This window comes from Typopeltis vanoorti, chromosome 23, assembly GCF_054136105.1.
Source record: "Typopeltis vanoorti isolate ZY-2024b chromosome 23, IOZ_Tvanoo_1.0, whole genome shotgun sequence".
In the NCBI taxonomy this organism is placed as follows: domain Eukaryota; kingdom Metazoa; phylum Arthropoda; class Arachnida; order Uropygi; family Thelyphonidae; genus Typopeltis; species Typopeltis vanoorti.
Window position 1 is genome coordinate 42135170 of NC_143571.1, and position 24905 is coordinate 42160074.

General features: G+C 36.6%; 1 protein-coding gene across 5 annotated transcripts in view; it reads left to right on the plus strand.

Annotated features, from left to right (window-relative positions):
- Nucleotides 1-24905, plus strand: part of LOC150093801 (FAST kinase domain-containing protein 4-like) — a 162066-nt gene that overhangs the window by 105181 nt on the left and 31980 nt on the right. For 3 of the 5 annotated variants that reach the window (XM_090412988.1, XM_090412986.1, XM_090412987.1), the window contains exon 7: nt 13520-13634. The exons of the other annotated variants lie outside the window; for them this stretch is intronic. In XM_090412988.1, the coding sequence (XP_090269114.1) occupies nt 13520-13634 (115 nt within the window). The remainder of the gene's footprint in view (nt 1-13519; nt 13635-24905) is intronic. 5 annotated transcript variants of the gene reach the window in all.

Sequence of the window (24905 nt, forward strand, 5' to 3'; positions counted from 1 at the left end):
TTAGAGAAAGAAAAAAAAATCAAAATTCAGGACTGGGTAGAAGTAATATGATACTCTATGAGGGACATCATGGTTTTATGAAGGTAAATCTTGCCTTAGTGATTTGCTTGCTTTTGTAGAATAAAGTGACAATAGAGTTGGAGAAGGTAAATGGCTACTCAGTGATATTACTAGCCTTTGCAAAGGCATTTGACAGGATTTCGAACTCTGTTGCATAAATTGGAGCAAATGGAGATGAATATAAATCTAGTGATTTGGATTAGAGGGTGGCTGATGGACAGACATCAAAGAGTAATTTAAAGAGGAATTGAATCCAGGAGAAGACAGGTGACCAGTGGTGTACCACAGGAATTCAGTACTTGGTTCTCTATTGTTTAATTTATACATCAATGGTATAGGAAATGAATTTGACAGGAAATATTTAGTTGTTTGCTGATGATGCTAAACTGAGAAGAGCAGTTGTAATGAAGGTGATCCAGAGATTCTGCAGGGACTTAATAGACTAGCAGTATGGGCAAATGGCTGTCAGTTTAATGTGGCCAAGTGTAAGGTTATGCACTTTGTGAAGAAGCAATTACAAGCGGTGTGCTCTATTGATGGAACTGCACTGCACTGCACTGCAAGAAACTGATCTGGCAAAGTACTTGGGTGTGATTGTGGACAGGGAGTTTAGAAGGCCTATTGCAAAGATAGTAGTGAAAACAGCATATGAGATTATGTGGTTGTTGACGAACACACTAACAAGCAGGGTTAGAGAAGTTTTGTTCCCCTAAATAAGGATTTTCTAAGGTGACATCTGAATTTCTTTGTGCAGATCTGGTTACCTGGATTTTTGTGTGGGATGAAGAAGTGATGAAGAGGATTCATAGGTGTGTAGCAAAGATTGCTGTAGGTCTATGGGATGCTCCCTATGAGAGTAGATTGATAGTCTGTCAGCTTCAAAGACTAGCTGATAGAAAAAAAAAGGAGACATGATAGAAGCATATACATTATTAAAGGGCTTTTATAGGATTGATACTGAAGACATTTTTCAGTACATGACAGGAGAGGAGAGGAGAGAACAAGAGGTCACCCATGGAAATTATGTAAGAGTGTAGTTAGCAAGAGTGTTAGTAGATTTTTTTGCTTAGAGGGGTGGATGGACAGAATGGGTTGCCAAAGGTGGTTGCGAGTACTTCAACAGTGAATGACTTTAAGTAGCGTAGGTATTGTGTGTGAATAATGGATCTTCTGCATTGTCTTCTAAACCATGGAGATACCTATATAATAATAATAAAATGTTAAATGGCAGTTGAGCCTTTTGGTCCCTTACCAAGGTTTGACACCACTTCTGCTCTACTATGCTTCTATCTCCCTCTCTCTCTCTCTCTCTCTCTCTCTCTCTCTCTCTCATTTTGATGGAACAATGACAGCAACATTAAAAAAATAAAGCAGAACTCTTACCATTAGTCCTTCAACTCATGTTTAGACGACCAATGCCAGTCTTCTTTTTATCACATATTTTAGGCACAGTGTCCTGTTCTTGTCTCATGATGTCATGAGACAAGAACAGGACACTGTGCCTGTGTCTTCCAATTCTTCTTTTTTTATTTATTTTATGTCTGTATAGTATTTGTGACAGTCTGCTATTGTCCATTCAGTTTAGCTGTTCTATCCATTTTTGTTTATATTTACTTGTAGAATAGTTAATTCGTTTTATATTCAGGGATTGTAAAATTTCTTGAATTGTTTTTTTTGGTCCCACTTAGTATATCCAGCTGTTTCTCTGAGAAATTTCATTTCTTAATTTTTCATCTTTCTATTTTATGGTCCATATTTCACTTACATATAAAACAGTTGGTTTAGAGAGGACATTATTCAGTCTGATTCTGGTTTCTATGTTTTTGTACCAGGGATGGCTTAAATATATTATTCTTTGAGAGGGGCTGAGTCTATGGCTCGTTTTTCAAAATTATCCATATAAAAATTGGCAAGAGGAGTGAGAGGGAGGGGGGAACCCATGGCGGTTCCTTCTATCTGCTTATAGATTTTGTTCTTCCAAGAAAAATAATCAGAATAGATGGCAAAGGAAAAGAGATCTAAGATGTCAGAAGGAAAAACGTTTTTTAAGAGTGTTAAGGTATCAATTAAGGGAATATTGGTAAACAATGAGGAGATGTCAAGCTTACCAATATGTCTGTGTTATTTAAGGTTAAATTTTCTATGAGGGTTTTGGAAAAGGAAAAGAACAATTGTTTACCCTTCCTAGACACCTTAGTTCCACGCCTTCCCAACGGTACACTTTCTTTCACTGTATATAGAAAACCCACGCACACAGGCAGATACATCCACAAACACTCTCACCACCACCCTGCTCAACAATATGGCATTATTAAAACTCTTACCAAGAGAGCCCACAATCTTTGTTCCAGTGGAACTGCCCTTACAACTGAGCTTGACCACATACACAACACTTTCCTCTCCAATGGCTACAGCGATCACAGCATTAAAAAATTAATCAGGTCCTCCCCCATTCCCCGGTCTTCTCTTCAAAAAGAGTTTAGAAATGCCGTCACCATACACTATATCCGTGGCACATCTGAAAAAATAGCCAAGATTTTAAAAAAGTACAACCTACATACAGCATTTAAGCCCCGCTGCAAACTTACTACCCTTATCTGCTCTACAAAAGATCAGCTCTCTCCTCTCTCAGTGCCTGGAGTCTATAAAGTACCCTGTTCCTGTAAACTGGCATACTTTAGACAGAAAGGCAGATCAGCTACTATCCACCTGGAGGAACATAAGTCATACATCTGCAACCACGACTATGGTCAGTCAGGCCTGGCTGACCATGTTTTGGATACAACCCACAGAATCTCATGGAAAAAAACAACCATGCTCCTCCACAGCAAATTCAAAAGAGAAAGACTATTCTTAGAATCGGCAGCAGCTCTCAATGGAATCAACTAAATCTTAACAAATATGGTTGCACTAAGCTTCCTAAGATTTGGAAAACGCTTATCACCAGAGGTCCCACTTTACATTCCAGACCACCTACAACCGCCCTCAGAGAGCGCTTTACCTAGATAAGACTTTAGTGTCACCCATGTGGTTGGGCTTAGTATTGTTTGTTATTTGTTTTTATGTTACATTAGTTTTTTTTTTTTTTTTTTTTTTTTTTTGTAATCCCTGAAGATGTCTCATTGACTGAGACGAAATATAGGAAGAATTAAATTCTGTTTTTAATCCTTTCTGAGTGCTATATACAATCCATTAAGCCTCCAGCATGATATTATTTATCATACTATTAAAAAAATTTGATACTTTAATATCTATATCTTTTTCATCTTCATATGATAACTCACATCCTATGTATTTGAAAGTATTTACTTGTTCTAATATTTTATTATTTATCACTCTTTTACTTATTGGATTTTCTCCTTTGGAAGCCATTATTTTTGTCTTTAATTTATTAGATATTCTCATATTATATCATTCTGAAATTTCATTTAATGATTTTACTGATCTCCAATCATCTGATGTACCTAATACAATTTGATCATTTGCAAATATAATTATCTTTATTTGTGGGTTTATTTGTATACCAAATTGATTATTCTGTTTCCAGCTTATTGTAAGTATATATATATAAAAGTAGAGGCAATAAGGTACATCCTTTCTGTACTCCTCTTGATATGTATTTCCATTCTGATATTTGTTCTAATTTGACTGCTATTTTCTTTCCTGTATATGTATCTTGAATAGAATGTAAAAGCTGGTTTGATATATTTAAATCAATTAATATTTTATTATTATTATTATTATGTGACACCTCTAAAGAGTTCAAGGCCTAATCACAAGAGGGCACTCTACTCTACACAACTGCACATCTCGCTGTCTATTCTACTACTATTCTTTCAGTTACATACAACTCACTGTCTCCACTAATGAATTCTCCAATCTTATAAACAATTTTTGTTTATTAATTTTATAAAGCTTTTAAAATCAATATAGGCTATTATTAATTTATTATTGAAATTCTCTTCTCTTTGTAATGAATAATTTTATTGTAAAATGGAATCTATACAAGAATCAACCTTCTTGGAATACATTTTGTTCTCTAGTTGTTTAGTCTCTCTTTTGATATTCCTGCATATATATATATATATATATATATATATATATATATATATTCCTGCATTGTAGCAGACTAATTCTCTTATAGTTATTGCAGTCATCATTATTTCCTTTTTTTTATAAACTTTTTTTATATATTCATTTTTTTTCCAAGAGTTGGTGCTTATATATATATATATATATATATTCCTGCATTGTAGCAGACTAATTCTCTTATAGTTATTGCAGTCATCATTATTTCCTTTTTTTTATAAACTTTTTTTATATATTCATTTTTTTTCCAAGAGTTGGTGCTTAAGGTTCAAAGCTGTATAACTGAGAGGAGACCTCCACATAGCCTTCAAAGGAATGCGGAGAACCGACCAGGGCTTCTGACATAATGTCCAATCCTCACCTTCTCGTGGTGCACCCTGATGGGTATCTACTTGGATACTGAACGAATGAGGATGGGCTGGCAATTTGGGATTTAGCCGACCAAATTATATTCTTACTGGTTAAACCAAAATAAAAAAATGATGGTACAACACGACCAAATTTCATGCCGGCTGGGGCGTCGCCCGGTTAAACAAGGCCCCCGTTATTTTCGCCAGGGAAACAGGGCGAACAGCGAAAAGTCGGCTACTGGAACAAATCTGAAAACAAACCCCAACTCAACATCACCAGAGTTAAAGATCGGTGCTATCAACATAAGAAGCCTGAATCGCAAAGAAATGGAGCTAGCTGAGGAATTAGATAAGTACCAGATCGACATAATAGGGGTGACTGAAACAAAAAAAGACCAAAACTGGTGAGATCTTTCTGAGCAATAAATACAAAATGTTATATTCAGGCAATGACAATCAAGGAAAAGGAGTAGCCATAGTATTCAACACAAAATAAGAGACTAATCTTCTTGAATGGAAGTCAGTCTCAAGTAGAGTGATGTGGGCAAATATGGGAATGGGGAACTGGACAATGAGACTTATTTGTGCCTATGGTCCCACAGAAGGTTCCACTAAGGTAGAAGTGGAGGAATTTTTTGAGGCTTTAGAAAAAGCAACTGGCACAATGAAAAAGGAAAAGTTGATTCTTGTTGGGGATCTAAATAGCAGAGTAGGAAATGATTGTGAGACATATAAAAATATTTTGGGAAAATTTGGAGAAAAGAGCAAAGCTAATAATAATGGCAAATATCTGTTGTATTTCTGCTCAGGACATGGACTGGTTATTACTAACACCATGTTCCAACATAAATATGTGCACAAATTCACATGGAGAGAAGATGCTAAGAATAAGAAAAGTCTCATTGACTATGTTATTGTCGATAGTGATGTTTTCTCCCTGGTGCAGGACACCAGAGTGTACAGAGGATTTGAAATTGGAAGTGATCACTATTTAGTCTTGAGCAGGATAAAATTGAATTTCATATTCAAAAGAATAACATGTAAGAAAATTTTAAAGCGAATAAAAGTTGAGCAGCTCTCAGATGTGAACTGTAGACTAAAATACACAAAGATTATTGAAGAAAAAATGAAAGAGTTTGAGAACAGGAATCAAACTTTGGAGATTCAGTGGCAAACTCTGAAGAAAACATTGATTGATTCTGCCAGAGAGGCATGTGGTGAGGTTGTCTGCAAGGATAAAAAAATCAGAACTCTGTGGTGGACACAGGACATTAAAGAGGCAGTGAAGGAAAAGAAGAAAGCATATCAAAAGTTCCTGTCAAATAAGTCAGCTTGTGCTCTTTGAGAATGTAGAGACAAATGCAAGAATGTGTAAAACATTGTCTAAACACTGTGTAAAACTAGCTAAACAAAAGTCATGGGAGGGCTTTTGCAAGAATATAGAAAATAAATATCAAGCAAGTGGCAAAATATTCTGGCGGATGTTGAAGAAGCTTAGGAATGGAGGAAAGAGTGCTGTAAAAGGAGTTAGAGATGATAAAGGTGACATGAAAACTGGAGAAAAAGATATCCTTAAAGTATGGAGTAATTATTTTGAAAAACAGCTAAATGAAACAAACAGTTATGATAGGACAGGGGTAAAAAACACTGACCAGGCATGCAGGCAGGAATACATATCTATACTTGAAGTAGAAAAAGCTATCAAAGGCTTGAAATATGGAAAGGCAGCAGGAGTAGATGATATTCGACCAGAAATGCTGAAGTATGGTGGTATAAAACTCTTACAGTGGCTGCACTGCATAGTTAAGAAAGCCTGGACAGAGGGACGAATTCCCGATGATTGGAGTAGAGCTCTCATAGTGCCCATATATAAAAAGGGAAATAAAACTGAATGTGAGAATTATAGAGGTATTTCACTACTGAGTGTTCCTGGCAAGATCTATGCAAGTATACTTGAGAAATGGTTGAGAAGAATTGTGGAAGAAAAGCTTGGTGAAGAACAAGCTGGATTCAGGCCAAACAGAGGCTGTCAGGATCAGATCTTCACTTTACGACAAATAGTTGAGAAAGCATGGGAATATAACAAAGATCTGTATTTAAGTTTTGTCGATTTGGAAAAGGCATATGACAAGGTGCCAAGAGAGAAGCTCTTCAATATGCTGCAGTTATATGGTGTCAATGGGGCATTATATCAAGGAATACTTAGTCTTTATTTGAGTTGTAAGTCAGCAGTTAGAATTGAAGGAAGTACAGGAAGATGGTTTTAATGTTAAATCTGGTGTGAGACAATGATGTACATTATCCCCTCTGTTATTCATTATCTATATGGATCACATTATGAAGGAAAGTGGTATTAAAAATGATATCAAAATTGGAGATGTTAATGTCAGCTCTTTGCTTTATGCGGATGATGTTATACTTCTAAATCTGCTACAAGTCTGCAAGTTTCTCTGAGTAAATTGAATAGCTGTTGTAATAGATATGGTATGAAGGTCAGCAATAAAAAGACAAAGACAATGAAAATAGGCAGAATCATTGAAAATGTCAACTGTGTTGTGAATGGAGAACCTGTGGAACAAGTAAAATTCAGCTACTTAGGCATGATTTTTACTGAAGATGGTAAATTAAATATAGAAATAGACAACAGAATCAGCAATGCTGGTATGGTGGGAAGTCAATTGAATAAAATCATATGGAATAAGAGAGAAATTAATCGGAACACTAAATTAGCTGTATACAAGACAGTGTTCAAACCAATTTTAACTTATGGATCTGAGAGTTGGGTCAGAAGTAAAACACTTGACCAAAGGCTAGAGACCGCAGATATGAGAGTCCTGAGAAAGATTATAGGCATGAACAGATGGCATCAATGGCAATATCATATTAAAAACGAGGATATTAGGAAAGAACTTGACATTGTCAGCATCCAGGAATGCGTTAGCAGAGCTAATATCAGGTGGTATGGTCACTTAAACAGAATAGGCGAGGAAAGATTAGCAAAACAAGTGTTCTCTGCCAGGTTGGCAGCAAAATGACCCAGAGGAAGACCAAGATATAGGTGGATTGATACAGTACAAAGTGTCTTAGACGATAGAAATATAAGATCTGATAATGTTGGAGTCTTGACAAGTAACAGACTGATTTGGAGGAAAATTGTAGATAGGAAGTTAGTAATGATGTAATTTTTTTCATGTAGTACTATCATATCCTGTACACCCCTTGAGGGTACATGGCAGGAATTTGATGATGATAATGATGAATTTTTCCAGAAATCCAGACCTTATTAAAGAATTTTAGGAATCTTTCATTAAATTTTTCACTGGCATTTTTGTATAGTTCCATATTTATATTGTCTTCAACTGGTGTCTTCCTATTTTTCAACTTATTTATTGTATTTTTTTTTTCAGACATTATAACATTTTCTTTTATAGGTCATTCTTTGTTTTATAAAATTTTACTTTATTATTGTCAGTCTGGAGATTTTTAAAATAGGTTAGTCATTTTTCTAAACATATTGTTGGTATTTTTACCTTTTCTTTTATTTCTTTTCTTTGTTCATGTATTTTATACATTTCTGGGTTATATACACCTTTTCTAGATCTGTTACAAAATTGTTCGTTCTTTCTCTCTCTCTCTCTCTCTCCTTATTTACGATTTTTTAATTGCACTGTTTCTTTTGTATTTTATTTCTGATTCTGTTGTCTCTGAAATAAGCCATTTCTGGTAAGTGCCTTTTTTGTTTTTATATTTTCTATTTCTTTGTTCGAGTTTCATAGATCTCTTTTTCTGTTCCATTTGCTCTTTATTCCTAAGCTTTCTTTTGCTGCTTTGCTCAGGAATTGTTTCAGATTTTCCCATTCTTCTTCTTCTTCTTCTTCTGTGTCATTTGATTTTTGTATAGTTTCTGTTTTTACATCAGTGCTTTTATTGATATTGTTACCTAGTATGGAGATCTTGTAATGAAGAAATTTTGTAACTCAGTTAATAAGTATTTTCTATTTTATTTATTTTTGCAGTTTAAATAAAATTTTTGTCAATACCATATAGTGATCAAAGTTTAATTTGCAGCCTTGATGTGCTCTTACATCTAGGATTAAGTCAGCTGGTTTAAAATTTTCAATAATAACTGATTTAAATCTTTTGGCTGATGATGCATATTTATATATTTCTTTATGTTTAAATATGGAGTTCATTATGCTATTATTATTATTAATATTATTATAAATGACAAAGTCCCAAATCTTCCTTCATTTGTTTTGTGTTTTCTGTTTCCTATTCTGGCATTTAAATCTCCTGGTAATGGTAAATAGTCCATTTTATTTGTTTTATCTATGACATTCTGTAATTTTTTATAAAAAGTGTTACTATCTTTTTCTTTTTCCTCTTTTTTTGCATATGCAGCAGTTATTGTATGTGGCATCCGAATGTTTTGAGTCTAATTTATATTTTTCTTTCATTCCAATAGTTATAATATGCAATATTGTTCTTCATATCATGTATGATAATCATTATACCTGCGTTTACTCTTTCTTCTTCTTTTACTCCTTATAGATTTGTATATACTTACTTGTTTTGTTGGTACCGTTTTAATTTTTTCTTTTCCTGTTATTATACTCATTTTTATGTTGGCTTGCTTTTGCTGGTCATTAAGTTCCTCTTATTGTGATGCTTCTTACATTCCATACCACAGTTTTCATTATATGCTCCATCTTCCAATTCTTTCCCTTTACCTGAATCATGGTCTTTTTCATGATAATCTTTTTGGCTTTTCTATAGTTGAAACTTGAAAGTATGTCAAATTTTCCCAGGACAGGTTAGTAGCCTGTCGTTGGGTAAGCCTAGTGATACGGTTTCTGCTATCACTAAGTTTCAGCCAAGCTTCTGAACAGGCAGTTCTAAATATGCTTCTATATGTAACTCTCAGTATGCATCCTCTGATCTTTCATCAGAATTATATTGTGAATACTCAATAGTCTTCATACTAATAAGCCAGCCTGGTTAGCCGAGTGGTTTGCGTATCCGCTCTCCAGCCTGCGGGTTCGAATCCCGCCGTGGGCATGGATGTTGGTTTGTGAAAATACTAGTGGTAGTATTTTAAACTTAGTGAGGAGGTCTGCTGTACAACAAGAATGCTAGAATCCCTTTTAGTGATCACTAATTAACCTCTAAATAGTGAAAAATACCCTCCCTCGATGAGTCCTTGGACACCCTGGAAGTAATGTAAAAATAATAATAATAATAAGTCCTCTGGCCCAGATGATGTCCTTCAAGTTGTACTAAGAGCTTGTGCGCCTGAACTAACACTCATCCTGTATTCCCTATGTTTATTAGTTTTCCTACTCATCTAGGATCTATCCAACAGCATAGAAGCAAACATTTATCCAGCATGTTTCTAAAAATGAAAATTCAGTTATCAAGCTATTGTCTCATTGCTCTCATCTCAGTACTCTTGAAAAGTGTTGAAGAGTGCTGAACCTTTTTTCATAACATTAATTTTACTTGAAACATCATGCCAAATTTCAGCTTAACCAGCTTCACTACTTAGAGGTTAATCTGTTAATTAGTGATCAGCAAAAGGGATTCTAGCATTCTTGTTGTACAGCAGACCTCCTCACTAAATATACCTCCTATCTTTAAGTTACAGACTATGGAAAAGTTTGAAGAATCGCATGTGTTCACTTGATTTTTCCAAGGCATTTCATTGAGTATAGCTTTCACAGCTTTCTTTCCAAGCTGTCATTTTATGGTCTCCATTCTACTCTTTGTCAGCTTTCTCTCTGGATATTCATTGTGTGTCATGCTGAATGAATCCATCTCATCTGATTTTTTGCAATACTAGAGTACCTGAAGGAAGATTCTTTGATTTCACCTACTCTTTTTTGCTACATACCAGTGATTTCTCATAACTTTGAGTTCTAGTTATAGCTTTGCTGATGACAGAAAAGTTAATTCCTTTTTATCGTTCACAAAACCTTGTAGTATCTGTTGATTTTAGGTTAACAATATTTTATGACCAGTACCTTAAATACTAATTTTTGATTCATTCTCAAGTGGGTTGAAGATAATTTAGTAAATTTTGCTGCTACCAAAACATAATCGTGGTTTATTTCTATGAAGAAACATGCCTCACTCTCCCTCACTTTTGATAACATCTCTAATCAAGATCATTTTTTTTTCCCCTTTGCTGACTCTCATATGTAGCCTATTCTGGCATAAAAACATCACTTTCATATTCCTCTTCAGCCTTTGAAAATATGGAAAAAAAGAAACTGATTTTAAACTTTAGTTATGGATGGGTTGATCATAGAATTCTCAGTCAAAATGAGTTTTCTTCCTCCTTTTTTTTTTTTTTTAGTATTTCCTGTTGAAGTTGGCATCATTGTGAAGAGACTGCACTTTGTTTAGCAGAAGTAATATGTTTTTTGAGTACCATCTGCATTCAATAAAGTTATTCCTTCACATTCATTCTTTCTTTTGTTTGTGGCATAAATGATAAAATTCTTTTGGATTGCCTTTAGCTTTCTGCACATTACTTGCCACTTTTCTGGCCTGAGCTATGTATTTCGTAACTCCTCCCACTCTTATTCTCACGATATTCTTTCCACATCATCTTCTTCTTATGGGTCTCTTGCTTAATAAGGTTGTTGCACATCCATTTCACTCCAACCTATTTATTCTTTGAACACTAGAGATACATTCAAATTCCACCTCATTTAAGCACTATTTCAAAGATTCCCATGTATTGCTGACATTTTTCCTATTCAGCAACTGATACCATGGGACTCAAGATAGTATTCTCCTAAGTTGATTATAAATCCAGCTTTGTAGTTTAGCATGTAACTTGTTCTAATTGGAGCATCAATACAATTAGACACTTCCCAGAAAGCACAGCATCATTACTGTCACCAACTGGTTGTAAAATAACCATATTCTTAACAGAGACTCCTTCTGATGCTATGAGCAAATCCAATACTCTTTGACCTCGAGTTCCTTCTTTCACATGCTGCTTGAGAAAGTTGTCTTGCAACAATTCAATAAATTCCTCTTCTTTCTTATCATGAGATTTCTCTTCTACCCAATCAATGTTTGGACAATTAAAGTCACCCATAATGATTACTCATCTGGTACCCATAAGGTTAAATATACCACCATATATTTCATTCTGTTAGCTTCCACATCACACCAGATAGACTTAAACTCGCTACATGGGACATTATTACCATCATTGTTTCCTTGCATTTCTACACTAACTAGACTTAAGTCATCTGATATCATTAGTAGTACTCCTCCTCCTCTCCTATCTCTTCTATTATTCCTAAAAATAGTATACCCATTACACTCGATCCCAGTTACCATATCTGATTCTGATAGCCAGGTTTCACTAATGCCAACAATCTTAATTCTCGCGGAAAGGCTTAGACGTTGGTTATGCATTTTTTACTAAATAATTTAAAGAAATTACAACGTCAACTAGGATATACATTAAAATAAATTTTAATATACTTCAATATTTCAACAACGTCACGTTGCCATTTTCAAGAAACTTAAGAACAAGACGTGCACGCAGGCACAACAAACAGTAAGTGAGGAAGAAGCAGGAAGCTATTATTTCTCCTAAAGTCCTGATGGTGCCCCCTAGCAGGCAATGTTGGTATTCTTGGGCGATTGGACTGAAGGCCTTCTGATGCAGGTTTCCCAAATTTGAGGCAGTCTCATGCAGCGAAATTTGTTGAGGTTTGGATTGTTTCTTAGGGCTGAAGCCGATTCCATGAAAAGCCTTTTATATTTGTATTTATTACGGTGTATTATTGTGACTTTCTTCCACCGTATTCTATGGCAGGTATCCAACGCATGGTCAGCAAAACCAGAGTGGCTGTATTGGTGAAACCGGATGTAGTCCTTATGTTTTCAAATTCTGATATTTGCTGTCCTGCCTGTTTGGCCAAAGTAGGACAGCTTACAGCTGCAAGGGACCTGGTATACCCCAGGTAGGTCTAGGGGGGTAGGTTGGTCTTTAGTAGAGCGGATAAGGGATGCCAATTTTTTATATGGTCTGTAACAAGAAGTTAAGTCATGTTTTTTTAGGATTTTTGTAATTTTCTCTGAGGTGCCTAGGATATACAAGAGGGCATCCTTAGAAGCTGAGAATGAATGCCGCTAAGAAGGGAGTGAGATCTAGATTTTTCTCTCATAGGGTGATGCTTGATTGGAATGGATTGCCATTGGATGTGGTGTGTGCAAGTAGTGTGAATTAATGGATATGACTGTTTAGCCAACCTGGTTGGCTAATGGTCATATCTGCATTCCATCAAACAGTCTATGGGTCCAAATTCTGCAGTGGGTATGGATATTTGTGATTGTCTTTAGGTGGGAATTAAATTTCATTGTGCAGTTTGAGACACCACCACCACCAGCCTGTTTATTGAAGCACTGAAATGGCTTGAACAAAGTTCCATGTTTAGTTTCTAGAGCAGACATACCAGATTATATAAAAAATAAATAAACGACAAAAAATTATATAAAATGAATAAAATAGAAAAAAAAAATCCTTATCCCAACCATAGTACTAATGTACTGTAAGTTCATGCATGACCTTTCATGGGTGGGAGTCACATAAAAGGAAGATAAATAAATAAATAATTTTCAGTGTGTTTGGCTTAGTGGTTATCATACTTGCTTTCCAACTAATAATGGTTTCCTGCTGTGTGTGTGTGTGTGTGTTTGTGTGAGAGAGAGTGAGTGAGTGACTGACAGCTTGAGGTAAGACATGAATTTCATTGTCAAGTGTGAGACACCGCATTTCTTATTGGAGGTCTAATATGGTTTGAAAAATTCCATCTTGTTGTCTCTTGAGCAAGGTTTCTGGATTATGTAAAAAATAAATGAAAGAAAAATTACAAAAGAAATAAATCTCTTTGCTCACTCATTACTACTAATGTACTATAGGTAATTTTCATGGGTTGGAGTCACATAAAACAAACCACTAGCAATTAAACCACTTTTTTTTTCCTTTTCTATAGAATTGCTATACTTGTTTGGGGTTTTAAAGATATCACATTGAATTCTCAGGAAGTGATTGGAGCCAATGCACTTGTAGTAAAATTGTTAAGTAAACTAGGCTATACTGTTGTTGAGGTAAGAATTTTTTACATGCATATATATATATATATATATATACACACGAGGGTGGTCTGAAAAGTTATTGGCTTAACAATGAACAAATGAATTTATAATTTCAAAATTATTTTTATTTTTTCAACATAATCTCCTTTAAGACTAATACATTCATTCCAGCGATGCTCCAGCGCCATTATCCCATCCCTGTAGTAGTTCTCAGTAAGATCTGCAAAATACCCCTCTACAGTGGAAATCACCTCAAGATTCGAAGAAAAACGCTGACCAGCAAGGAAGAGTTTTAGCTTTTGGAAGAGACAGAAGTCAGAGTGAGCCAAATCTGCAGAATAGGGTGGATGTTCCAACAATTCATAGTGCAGATCCCTTAATTTTCCCATTGCCAAAATACCTTGTGGGCAGGTGCATTGTCCTGATGAAAGATGATTTTTTTTTCTGCAAACTGGGTCTTTTCTCATGAATTTTTTCATCTAGTCTGGTTAAAAGTGCGGAATAATATTCCTCGGTTATTGTTTTACTCTTTTCAAGATAATTAATAAACAAGATGCCTTTAGCATCCCAAAACATCGATGACATGACCTGATGATGGCATCCTGCTGATGGAACTGACTTTGTCTTCTTTGGTGCTGAACAACTGGCTTCTGTCCACTATTTTAACTGCTGTTTGGATTCTGGTGTGTAATGGTGAATCCAAGTCTCATCGATAGTAATAAATCGATGCACAAAATCAGTTTTATTTTATTCTTGTTAAAACTCTCCAAGCACTGTTCAGAGATTTTCATGCGAGTGCATTTTTGATCTGCTCTGAGCATGTGCTGCATCCATCTTGCGCAAAGCATTGTCATTTGCAATTCTTCGTGCAAAATATATCCTACACATTCTTTTGAAATGCCAATAGTCTCAGCAATTTAATGCACTTTGACTTGCCAGTCATCCAATACCATATCGTGCACTTGATCAATGATTTCTGATGTTGTTACACTTTTTGGATTTCCTTCACTTGGATCATCTTGAAGGTTGGTATGGCCACGTTTAAACTTGGCAGCACATTTTATAATTGTCAAAAATTGAGGAGAAGAGTGCCCATAAACTTTTATGAACTTCGAATGAATTTCTTTTGGCGTTAAACTTTCTTTTAGAAAGACTTTTGTAACCGCATGATACTCAATTTTATCCATTTCAAGGGATACAGACAACACTTTTGCTTCAGACAGCTGTATAAAACAAACTATTTGATAGAATGACTTGCAATTTCACATGGATGCTTATGACATATGTGCCAACTTAGAAAAAAAAAAAACTTGCCGATAATGTTACCATCTATGGCCGAGGCTGAGAACTTTTCAGATCACCCTCATATATATATATATACACACACACACCACATGTTTATCAAAAATGTATAATTTAACATATCAGTTAAAAGCAATTATATTAATAAAAAATTAATTGTCATATACTGATATTTATGTGCTTCAGTTCACTAATGTATTTTATTAGAATCAAACTTTTGCTTTACTTAAAAAAAAAAGTTTTATTCTTTTAAAATATTGAAAGAATCAAACTTTCATTGATATTCTTCTCCATCATATAATTTAACTTCAGTTTAATAATAGTGAAAGTTTAATTATAATTGAATATTAATGTGCAATACTGAATTCATATTGTATAATTATTATTATAATTAACAAACCTCATGGAATTAATATGCTTATTACAAGAGGATGCACTCATCCAGCAACATACCAACCATATTGAAACTTAAACTCATTCATAACTCGTGTGTTCATAAACATGCTTCAGCACTTCATTCCACTCATCCTCCCCACTCTCTATATAAAAAATTTCTTCCTCACTCCCTTGTTCATCACACTTATATACAGGTTGTCCCTGAATTCATGGCCCAAACGTGAGGGGATGGTAGTACACACCGAAACCACCAATATTTGTCATAGAATATACTGCCGCAAATGCAGTGAGGAGTCAAAAATGAAGGACAGACAGACACAGGTTTCCAGAGTGACATTTATTGGAGATTATTACAACAAATGCTCAAATGTCTGCTCACCAACGTTGATACAATCTGCTCAATGGCGGAGTAATGATTGGCGTATTTGCTTGTAAATACCGGGCTTGTTGCACACATCACCGGCTGAGATGGACAGTCTGGCTACCAGATCCTCTGCAGACTGCATGGGTGTCTCGTATACGACACTCTTCAAATGTATCCACAGAAAGAAATCGAGACAAGAAAGATTGGGCGATCTGGAGGGGGGCCATGGTATGGAACCACCATGCCCAATCCATCGGTTCCCAAATGTGGCATTAAGATGCTGATGCATGTCCATGCCGAAATGGGCAGGTGCCCCATCGTGCTGGAACCACATATGGGAGCGGATGGTGACTTGAACATCCTGAAGCAATTCTGGCAAAATCTGTTGCAGAGAAATACGGTATGTTTGTTCAATTAAGTAGTCATGCACAATCCCCGCCCAGACATTGATGGCAAACCGCTGCTGGTTCGACTGTGGACGTGTACCATGGGGATTCTGTGCTGCCCACAAATGCGCATTATGGACATTGATTATGCTTTCATGTGAGAAAGCTGATTCCTCCCTAAAGAGCAGATGAGTGGGGAAATCGAGCTGTACGACACTTTGCTGCAGGAACCACTGGGCAAAATCCTTGCACAGGGGGTAATCAAAAGCTGTCAATGCCTGCACTTGCTGCAAGTGATAGGGGTGTAGCCTTTCTTTATGCAGTACTCGCCAGACACTGTTCCAATGCACACCCAGGCTCCGGGCAGTGGATCGCATGCTTGTACCTGGGTTATCTGTCACCATACACAAGATGTCCTCACTCATAGCTGGCATTGTGACCATCCGTGCTCACCGGCATCATGTCAACTGACATGGAAGGGGCCTGCCTCACACAGCTGATGGTGCAGTCGCGCAAACATTTTATGATCGGGTACACGGTGCATAGGATATTGCTCACGATACAGTCTTTGCATCTCTCTACTATTGCCTTCGGCTACGCCGTACATTAGGTGCATATCGGCTTTCTCTGCATTTGTAAACTGCTCCATCTCGTGTCCAGTCGATGCTGAGAATGCCGGGGTGTGGCCAATCCAGCGCTTTTAAGCCGTGCATCCTCATCTGTGCCCCCCCTACCAGCACTGGGCTGCATTTGCGGCTGCATATTCTATGATGAATATTGGTGGTTTCGGTATGTAATAACATCCCCTCACGTTTGGGCCATGATTTCAGGGACACCTTGTATAACTAATAGGATTGACCTCTTCTCTTCTCTTCTCTTCTCTTCTCGCCTTCCACTGTATATAATCCCTATATAATCTGAAAAACAATTCTTATATAATGTAAAATCTCTTTATAATCTGATAAAATCCTTTCACTAACTTAAATATCTCTCTCATATTATCATTTCTTTTCTGCCTCGTTGCTAAACTGGGCAGTTTAAATTTCCTGAAACCAATAACTTATTTGCCTTGGATCTTCAAGAATTGTGCTTTATGAGAATGACTATCAGGCATATTGCAATTAACTTTCTTTGAAATCTTTGTCTTCCTTTCTGTTAATAATAAAGCTTGAAATAGTTGAAAAAACATTCCTTCTTGAATATTTTCTATCACTGTTCTGTCAGTCTTCTTTTCATTAAATAATATTCCAAAGTAACTATTCTTAACATATAGAATATCATTATCTTCAGCAGTTTTTTATGCCACTTTTGTCATGATCAGTGTTCTTATTCTCTTTATTCTTTAAACTTTGGCACTATAAGACCTTTTTTTTGTCATTTTCAGATATGAAAATGACAAAATATCTGAAAAATAGTAGGAAATATATGAAGAAATTATTTCGTACATAATCTTTGCAAATGTAATATCAACAGATCTTACTTAGTTCATTCTTAAAAACAAACAAACTTCCTACTTGTGTTATTTTTCTACTTCAAACATTTCTTCTCTTTCTCCCTCTCTCTTCTGTGCTAATTCCAAACTATTTTCATGTGTATGAAAGTAACACACCTTCATGTATGATGTCACACCAATGAAAGTAATACCAATAAATCAGATTGCCAGTCATGTAAATAGTCCTATAATAGAAGTTTGCCATCAATATATCTTGAAAATTATAATGTTTCATGCATCTCTCGTGAAATCAAGAGGAACAATTCAATAAAACACCATTGTATTTACTTTTTTTTTCATATGTTCATATTTTCTGTTGTCATTTGTTGTACATTCCCAAGCACTTATTTATATGAAGCCACATGGCAATATTTACAAGTTTTTTGTCCCTAACATTTTATTTGAAAACTTTTAAATAATGAAAAAAACTAGCAAAATTCTAGAACAGATTTCTTTTAAAATTGGCTGATGTAATTTATTAATAAAGATGTGAGTATATAGTAATATATTTAGAATCTTTTCTGATAAAATAAATTTATGCAGCAGAAACAACATGTAGATTTTCATGATTACATGCATCTTAATTTAGAAACTTTGTAAATATGTTTGCGTAAATCTTACTTATCTGACTGACTAAATACTACTGAATTTGTCTGATAAATACAGTAGATGTATTTATCTAAAGTAGATAGCGAACACCACTATAAAAAAATGATATGCTATAATACAGAAAGGGTCCCAGCCTTAAGTGCCATAGAACCATTATAAACAATAAAACTGCTGCTTATGATAAGTGACGAATTATGTCCTCTACGAGTGGAGGCTTTGGAAGGCAGTGACACTAATGATTTTGAAAGCATATGATGTGAGGTAGAGGTGGGCAGAACAGGATATTTAGTGGGGTGTTGCTACAGACCAAGGAACACAGAGGGTAGGGACCAAGAGATGTTTAGACAGTTGAGCGTGGCAAGTGCAAGAAGAACGATTGTCATGGGAGATTTTAACTACAGTAGTATAAATTGGGGGAGAGGAAGATGCATGTTGCAATAAGGGAATGGAATTTCTAGAATTCTTGAGGGACAAATGTCTTAGGGAACAAGAGGTTCAAGAGTTTTGGATTTGGTCATAGCATCAGAAGAGTTGATAATAACTGAGATGACATCTCTCCCACCAGTTGGAGAGAATGACCGTGTGGTTTTGACTTGGAAGATGAATAGACATGCAAGAGTATGAAAGAGATAGGATCGTATGTGGAATTATAAGGCAGGTGATTATAATAGTCTTAGACGTCAACTTGGGGAAGTTTCATGGAGGGAGAAATTGAGAAATATATTAGTGCTTGGGAAATTGTGAAGGAATATTTGTTAGCAGCAATAGTAAACTGTATTCCACTAGTGAAGAAGAGGACACAATTTGGAGTAAAGTGGATGACAAACAATATTAAACAGGAACTGCATGTGAAAAAGAAGCTATGGAAGAGATATAAGGAGACAGGTGAAGAGCAGATGCATGAAGAATATAAGACACAGGGCAGGAGAGTGACTAGTATGGTAAGGAAGGCGAAACTGGAATATGAGAAGAGGTTGGCCCTAAGATCCAAAGAAAATCCTATAAAATTTTTTAGCTATGTGGCCAGTAGCAGGCGGAATGACTGTGGAAGATTGACATTGTGCGATAAAAACGGGAACACTTTATTGAAGTATTTCATCCTGGAGGAGTAAATTTTAATACTAGAGGGATAGGGCAGGTTCGAGGTTTAGAGGTTCAGGAGAAGAGTGTGTTCCAGATGCTGAGTACTCTCTCTGGATATCAGTAAACCTGTGGGACTGGATGGTATTTCACCATGAGTTTTGAGAGAATGTGCTAAAGAACTGACAGCTCCTTTGACCTGGCTTTTCAATGAAAGTCTTGCTACGGGAAAGGTGCTCAGGGAATGGAAGGAAGGTAAGATAGTGCCATTGCATAAGGGTGGTAGCAGACTGGGAGTGTCTAATTATAGACCAGTTTGTGTGTCATCAGTAGTTAAGATCTTGGCAAAATTAGTGAGGGACCGTATACAGCATTGGGCAGATGAGGGTAATGTTATCTGTTAGAGTCAACATGGATTTGTGAAGGGGCACTCTTGTTTTATTAATATGCTAGCCTTTTATAATAAAGTTACAAGAGCAGTAGACGAGGGAAAGGCATATACTGCCATTTACTTGGATTTAGCAAAGGCATTTGACAGGGTGCCACATGATAAGCTGATATTTAAGTTGCAGCACATGGATCTGGATGTGAGGTTGGTCAATTGGATTCAGGATTGGCTGTCCGATAGGCATCAGAGAGTTGTGTATGGCAAGGCAGTTTCAAGGAGACAGAGGGTTACAAGTGGGGCCTCACAGGGGCTCAGTACTGGGACCTATACTGTTTAACGTTTATAACAAGGACATTGTCAGTGGACTGCAAGGGGATTGTCAGTTGTTTGCAGATGATGTGAAGCTGGGAAGGGTTATTAGTAACCCTGCAGATGTGGTAGCCCTGAAAGAGAATTTGAATAAGCTAGATGGATGGGCAAATGAATGGGGGTGTCAGTTTAATGCAGCAAAATGTAAGGTCTTGAGGTTTGGGGCACATTGATGGGATGCTGCATACTCTATTTGAGGAGCTATACTGGAGGAAGTAGGGGGAGACAAGAGATCTGGGGTTGATGATTGATAGAAACCTGAAATTTAGGGGACATATTGCAAAGGTGGTGAAGGTAACACAGAGGATTGCTGCAATAATGAGAAGGACACTGACCAGCAGGAATAAAAGAGTTATCATTCGTTGTATAGGACTCTGATCAGACCACACTTAAACTGTTGTTCACAGATTTGGTCCCCAGGATTTGAAGGTGATAAATTAACTGTGGAAAGGGTACAAAGGCAGATAACAAAGATGGTTTCAGGACTACAATGTTAGTTATGAGGATTGGCTGACGGAATGTGGACTGCAGAATTTGGTGGATAGAAGAAGGAGAGGTGATATGAGCGAGACTTTTAAGCTGTTGAGAGCTGTTACAGGTTGACACTGGGGGAGTTCTTTTGTTTGGTTGAACAGCGTGAAAGAGTGATGACAAGGGGCCATCCCTGGAAGTTACAAAAGGAAACTGTGATCAAGAGGGTGAGGAATGGTTTCTTTGCATGGAGGGTGGTTGAACCATAGAATGCATTACCTGATAGAGTGGTGAGAGCGAGAACAGTCAATGAGTTTAGGGAGTGGTATGATAGACTTTGTGTTTCCTAGGAAGGACCTCCCATGATGAGTCTTGAGAGACTTTGGGTTTCCTAGGAAGGACCTCCCGTGATGAGTTTTTTGACTCCATGGAGGCCTGAATAACAATGATAATAATAATAATATGATAATTAATACTTAAAGAATTGACAGCATACACTAGAAATATAAATTAAATTAAATCATATATTATATATGATTTAATTTAATTTAAATCATATATTATATATGATTTAATCAAAGTATATATTAAACTTTAATATATACTTTCTGATATTTCGGTAACGTCACGTTGCCATCTTCATGGGAACTTAAGATAAAGACATGTGCATGCAAGTACTACATAACAGCAAATGAGAAACAAAGCAAGGAAGCTACCGTTTTCCTTGCTTCATTTCGGTGATGGTGACCCCTGGCAGGCTACATTAGGTGTTCTTAGCCTTTGGGCTGAAGTTCTTCTGATGAATGTTTCCCAAATTTGGGGCAGATTTTTTCTGAGGTGCCTCGAATGTAGGGAATGGTGATGGATTTGTGAATGGGAGGTGGTTATGGATATCTGGTTTTAGTATTTTTTGGAATTTTTTTTTTTTGGGGGGGGGTAGCCATTGGCTGAGAAAGTGTTAAGGATGTGATTTAGTTCAGTGGTTAGGGCTTGGTTATTTCAACAGATTAGTTTAGCTCTGTTGAATAGTGTCTTAATAACTCCATATTGTTGTGAGGTGGGGGGGGGGATTGTTGGTGAATGTATCTGCCTTGGTTTTCTAAAAACTGAGAAAACCAAGGTACCATCAGGTTGGCGGGTGACTAGTGTATCTAGGAAGGGGGAGGCTATTGTTTTCCTCTTTTTCCAGGGTGTTGGTTGTTTAAGTGTGTTAGGAAGGAGAAGAGTGTATTCGGGCCATGTGGCCAAATAGCGAACACATCAACAACGTAGCGAAGCCATATGGTAGGTTTTTGTGGGGCAGAGTTTAAGGCTTTTACTTCAAAAGTCTCCAAATTCAAAAGAATATGGAGTCAACATATCAACAAGTTTGATAAATTAAAAAAGAACTCGACGTCCAAACCAACACTGTAGTTAATCTTTCTTCAGTTATCTTGAAGCCTGAAGCACTCAATGCTCTGTCACGTGGTCACAACTTTGCCATTGCTCCCAGGAAATTACCAGCTGAGGAATTAATGATCCAGATTGAATGCATGATTTGCCACCTTCCAAACTACATCGCCAACGATATTAGATTGGATGTAGCCTGTGTTCTCACAAAAGCAAAACCACCAAAAACCAACATGTCCATTACTGAATACAAGTCTCTACAGGAAATGAAGAAAAATGAAGAAAAAAAGAAATAGTTATCACCAAAACGGATAAGGGGAATGCCACTGTGGTACTCAATCATACTGACTACACAGGTAAGCTTAAGGCTTTACTATTAGATCGAGCTACTTACCTCCCCATTGAATACAATCCCACCCACTCACTAATTAGAAAACTCCATAGGCCCCTTAAGAAGGTCACTTCTTGGCCTGCGGAGATTACTAATAGACTAAAACCATATAAATCTAGATCCCCCCCCCCCATATATATATATATGTGCTCCCGAAAATACATAAATAAAATGTACCATTACGTCCCATAGTAGATGGCATTGATTCCCCAACTTACAAACTAGCTAAATATTTAGCCAAAGTGCTCTCACACTATACTGGCAACACACCATCACACATAAAAAACTTAGCCCACTTCAAAGCCGGTATAGAAAACCTTGCACTCCAACATAATGATATAATGGTCAGTTTTGACGTCTCCTCCTTATTCACAAATGTCTCCCCTGAAAGAAATCTTAGAGCTAATCCAAGCTAAATTTCCTCCCGATATCTCAGCCCTATTTCAGTTCACAATGAACTCAGGCTATTTCGTTTGGCAGGAAAAATTCTACAAACAGATAGAGGGGACAGCCATGGGTTCACCTCTTTCCCCACCCTTGGCCAACTTCTTTATGGAGACATTTGAAGAGAAAGCCTTAAACTCTGCTCCACAAAAACCTACCATATAGCTTTGCTACATTGATGATGTGTTCGCTATATGACCACATGGCCCGGATACACTCCTCTCCTTCCTAAAACACTTAAACAACCAACACCCTAGAATCAAGTTCACCCTGGAAAACGAGGAAAACAATAGCCTCCCCTTCCTAGACACACTAGTCACCCGCCAAACTGATGGTACCTTGGTTTTCTCAGTTTTTAGAAAATCCACCCATACAGGCAGATACATTCATCAACAATCCCCCCCCCCACAACAATATGGAGTTATTAAGGCACTATTCAACAGGGCTAAACTAATCTGTTCAAATGACCAATCTCTCACCACTGAACTAAATCACATCCTTAACACTTTCTCAGCCAATGGCTACCCCCCCCCCCCCCCCCCCCAAAAAAAAAAAAAAATCCTAAAAATACTAAAACCAGATATCCATAACCCACCTTCTCCCCCCCTTCACAAAAAAGTTTACCGTATATTATCACGTATAATGCGAAAAATTTATGGTTAAAATTTATGGCCTAAAGTTAGCAGTTCACATTATATGTGGATCTTAAAAAATATAACATCTTATTAGACTTGCACACACAATATATACTACCTAATGCCTATGCAACCAAATCTACTTGACCCCCTCACATTCGGTGACCGAGCGCACATCGTATCTGCACATAAAGCCAGTAATGTAAGTAGTGCTAATATCCCGCCACCTTGGCGGGGTATTAGCACAGTTATATCGGTTTAACCACAGTTCATTTTAAATATTATTCGTTAAACAAACCTAGCCTGAAAATGAGCCAACAGAAATGTAAACGTTCATCTTTTGAAACAGGATTTAAATTGTGTGTAGTGCAGTTTGCAGAAGAACATAATAACAGTGTTGCTATGAGAGAATTTGGTGTAGTAGAGAGAAATATTAGACTTTAGGGTAAGCAAAAAGAGTCTTGAAAAAATCCCCAAAACAAAACGTGCCCATCGTGGATATGTAGTATCCTTTCCAGAACTCGAAGAAGAGCTAAATGAATGGATTTTGATGCATGCTTGGCATTATAGTAACAAGACATGCATTTCGTTTTTGAGCTCTACAACTCAAGAATGGTAAATTCAAGGACACACTAGATATTTCATCTTTCTTGCTTAGCCTGGGTGGTGCAACAGATTTATGGGATGCAAAGCATTAACATTACGATACCAAACAAAAATTGCGCAGAAGTTACCAAAGCAGCTTGAAGAAAAAGTGGAGTCCTTTCCATAAATTTATCATAAAATTATGGAAGTGTCACAGATATGAACTTTCCCAAATAGGCAATATGGATGAGATGCCCATGCACTTTGATATGCCTGGGAATCGAACAGTAAACTCAGTTGGTGAAAAGAGTGTCCTCATAAAAACAACGGGACATGAAAAAATGCATTTTACCATTGTTCTAGCATGCATGGCAGATGGAACAAAATTAAAGCCGACAGTGATATTTAAAAGGAAGAGAATTCCGAAGCATATGAAATTTCCACCAGGTGTCTTTGTTCGCGCCAATCAGAAAGGTTGGATGGATGAAGAAGGTGTACAATTGTGGCTGGATCAAGATACGTCCAAGTCCTTGTTATGTCAACAAAACATGCTATTCTGGGATATGTTCCGAGTGCATTTAACGGAGGCAGGCAAAGAGAAAGCATGAGCTACGTATGCAGACCTAGCAGTCATACCGGATGGTCTAACTTCCGTTTTGCAGCCGCTTGATTAAGCCGTTTAAAGATCACTTTAACGGCTTCTTTAAATAAAGAAGCCGTTTAAAGCCGTTCAGATGGTATGGAATCCCAAGGATTCCATACCATCTGAAATGATTCAATGCTCATTTCTTAAATGTGGAATAAGTAATTCAATGGATGGATCCGAAGATGACGTCATATATGAAAGCGAGGATGATGCCACAAAATGGAGAGCATGATGACGATGATGCAATGCATACAGATGAATTTATAAATGAAATGTTTGATGACTCAAAAGATGAAGAAGAATTTAAAGGATTTTGACATTTTGTTTTAAAATAAA